Genomic DNA, 454 nt, shown 5'->3' on the forward strand with positions numbered 1-454 from the left:
CGCGGCGGGGTCCAGCGCCTGCCGCCGTCGGGGCTGGTGGCGAAGCAGAGGCGGGCGGCGCGGCGGCCCCTCCAGATCTGGGACCGCTCCGTCTTCCCCGACTTTACGCAGATGCAGAAGAGGAAGACAGTGTTGCTCGTTGCATCGTAGAGGGGACAAGGGTTCATGGTGCGGTGGCTGGGCAGCACCAGTGCCTTCAGTTCCTCTACTGAACCCCACTGTTGGTGAGGAAGGACACAGGGCTCAGCCACGGTGTCGCTGTGCCCTGAAACCGCCTGCGCGCTGGGGGGGAGGTCGTGGCTCGTTCTGACAGCCCGTGTTGGTTTGTTACCTTCACCGAGGGGCCGTGCCGGTAACCCCGCCGCAGCACCAGGTACTCGGTGTCCTCATCCCTGATCGAGGAGCGCTTCTCCGCGAAGGCCAGGAAGTTGGATGGGGGGATGTAGAGCAGAGC

General features: G+C 65.4%; 1 protein-coding gene across 1 annotated transcript in view; it reads right to left on the bottom strand.

The window, feature by feature from the left end:
• Positions 1 to 448, bottom strand: part of LOC104496830 (sialidase-3-like) — a gene marked incomplete at both ends in the record, with an annotated part of 807 nt that extends 359 nt beyond the window's left edge. Inside the window, 2 exons of the mRNA XM_010140002.1 lie at positions 23 to 218; positions 332 to 448. Of these exons, the coding sequence (XP_010138304.1) occupies positions 23 to 218; positions 332 to 448 (313 nt within the window). The remainder of the gene's footprint in view (positions 1 to 22; positions 219 to 331) is intronic.
• Positions 449 to 454: the final 6 nt, after the last annotated feature.

Source organism: Buceros rhinoceros, unplaced genomic scaffold, assembly GCF_000710305.1.
Source record: "Buceros rhinoceros silvestris isolate BGI_N320 unplaced genomic scaffold, ASM71030v1 scaffold42237, whole genome shotgun sequence".
Classification (NCBI taxonomy): Eukaryota; Metazoa; Chordata; class Aves; order Bucerotiformes; family Bucerotidae; genus Buceros; species Buceros rhinoceros.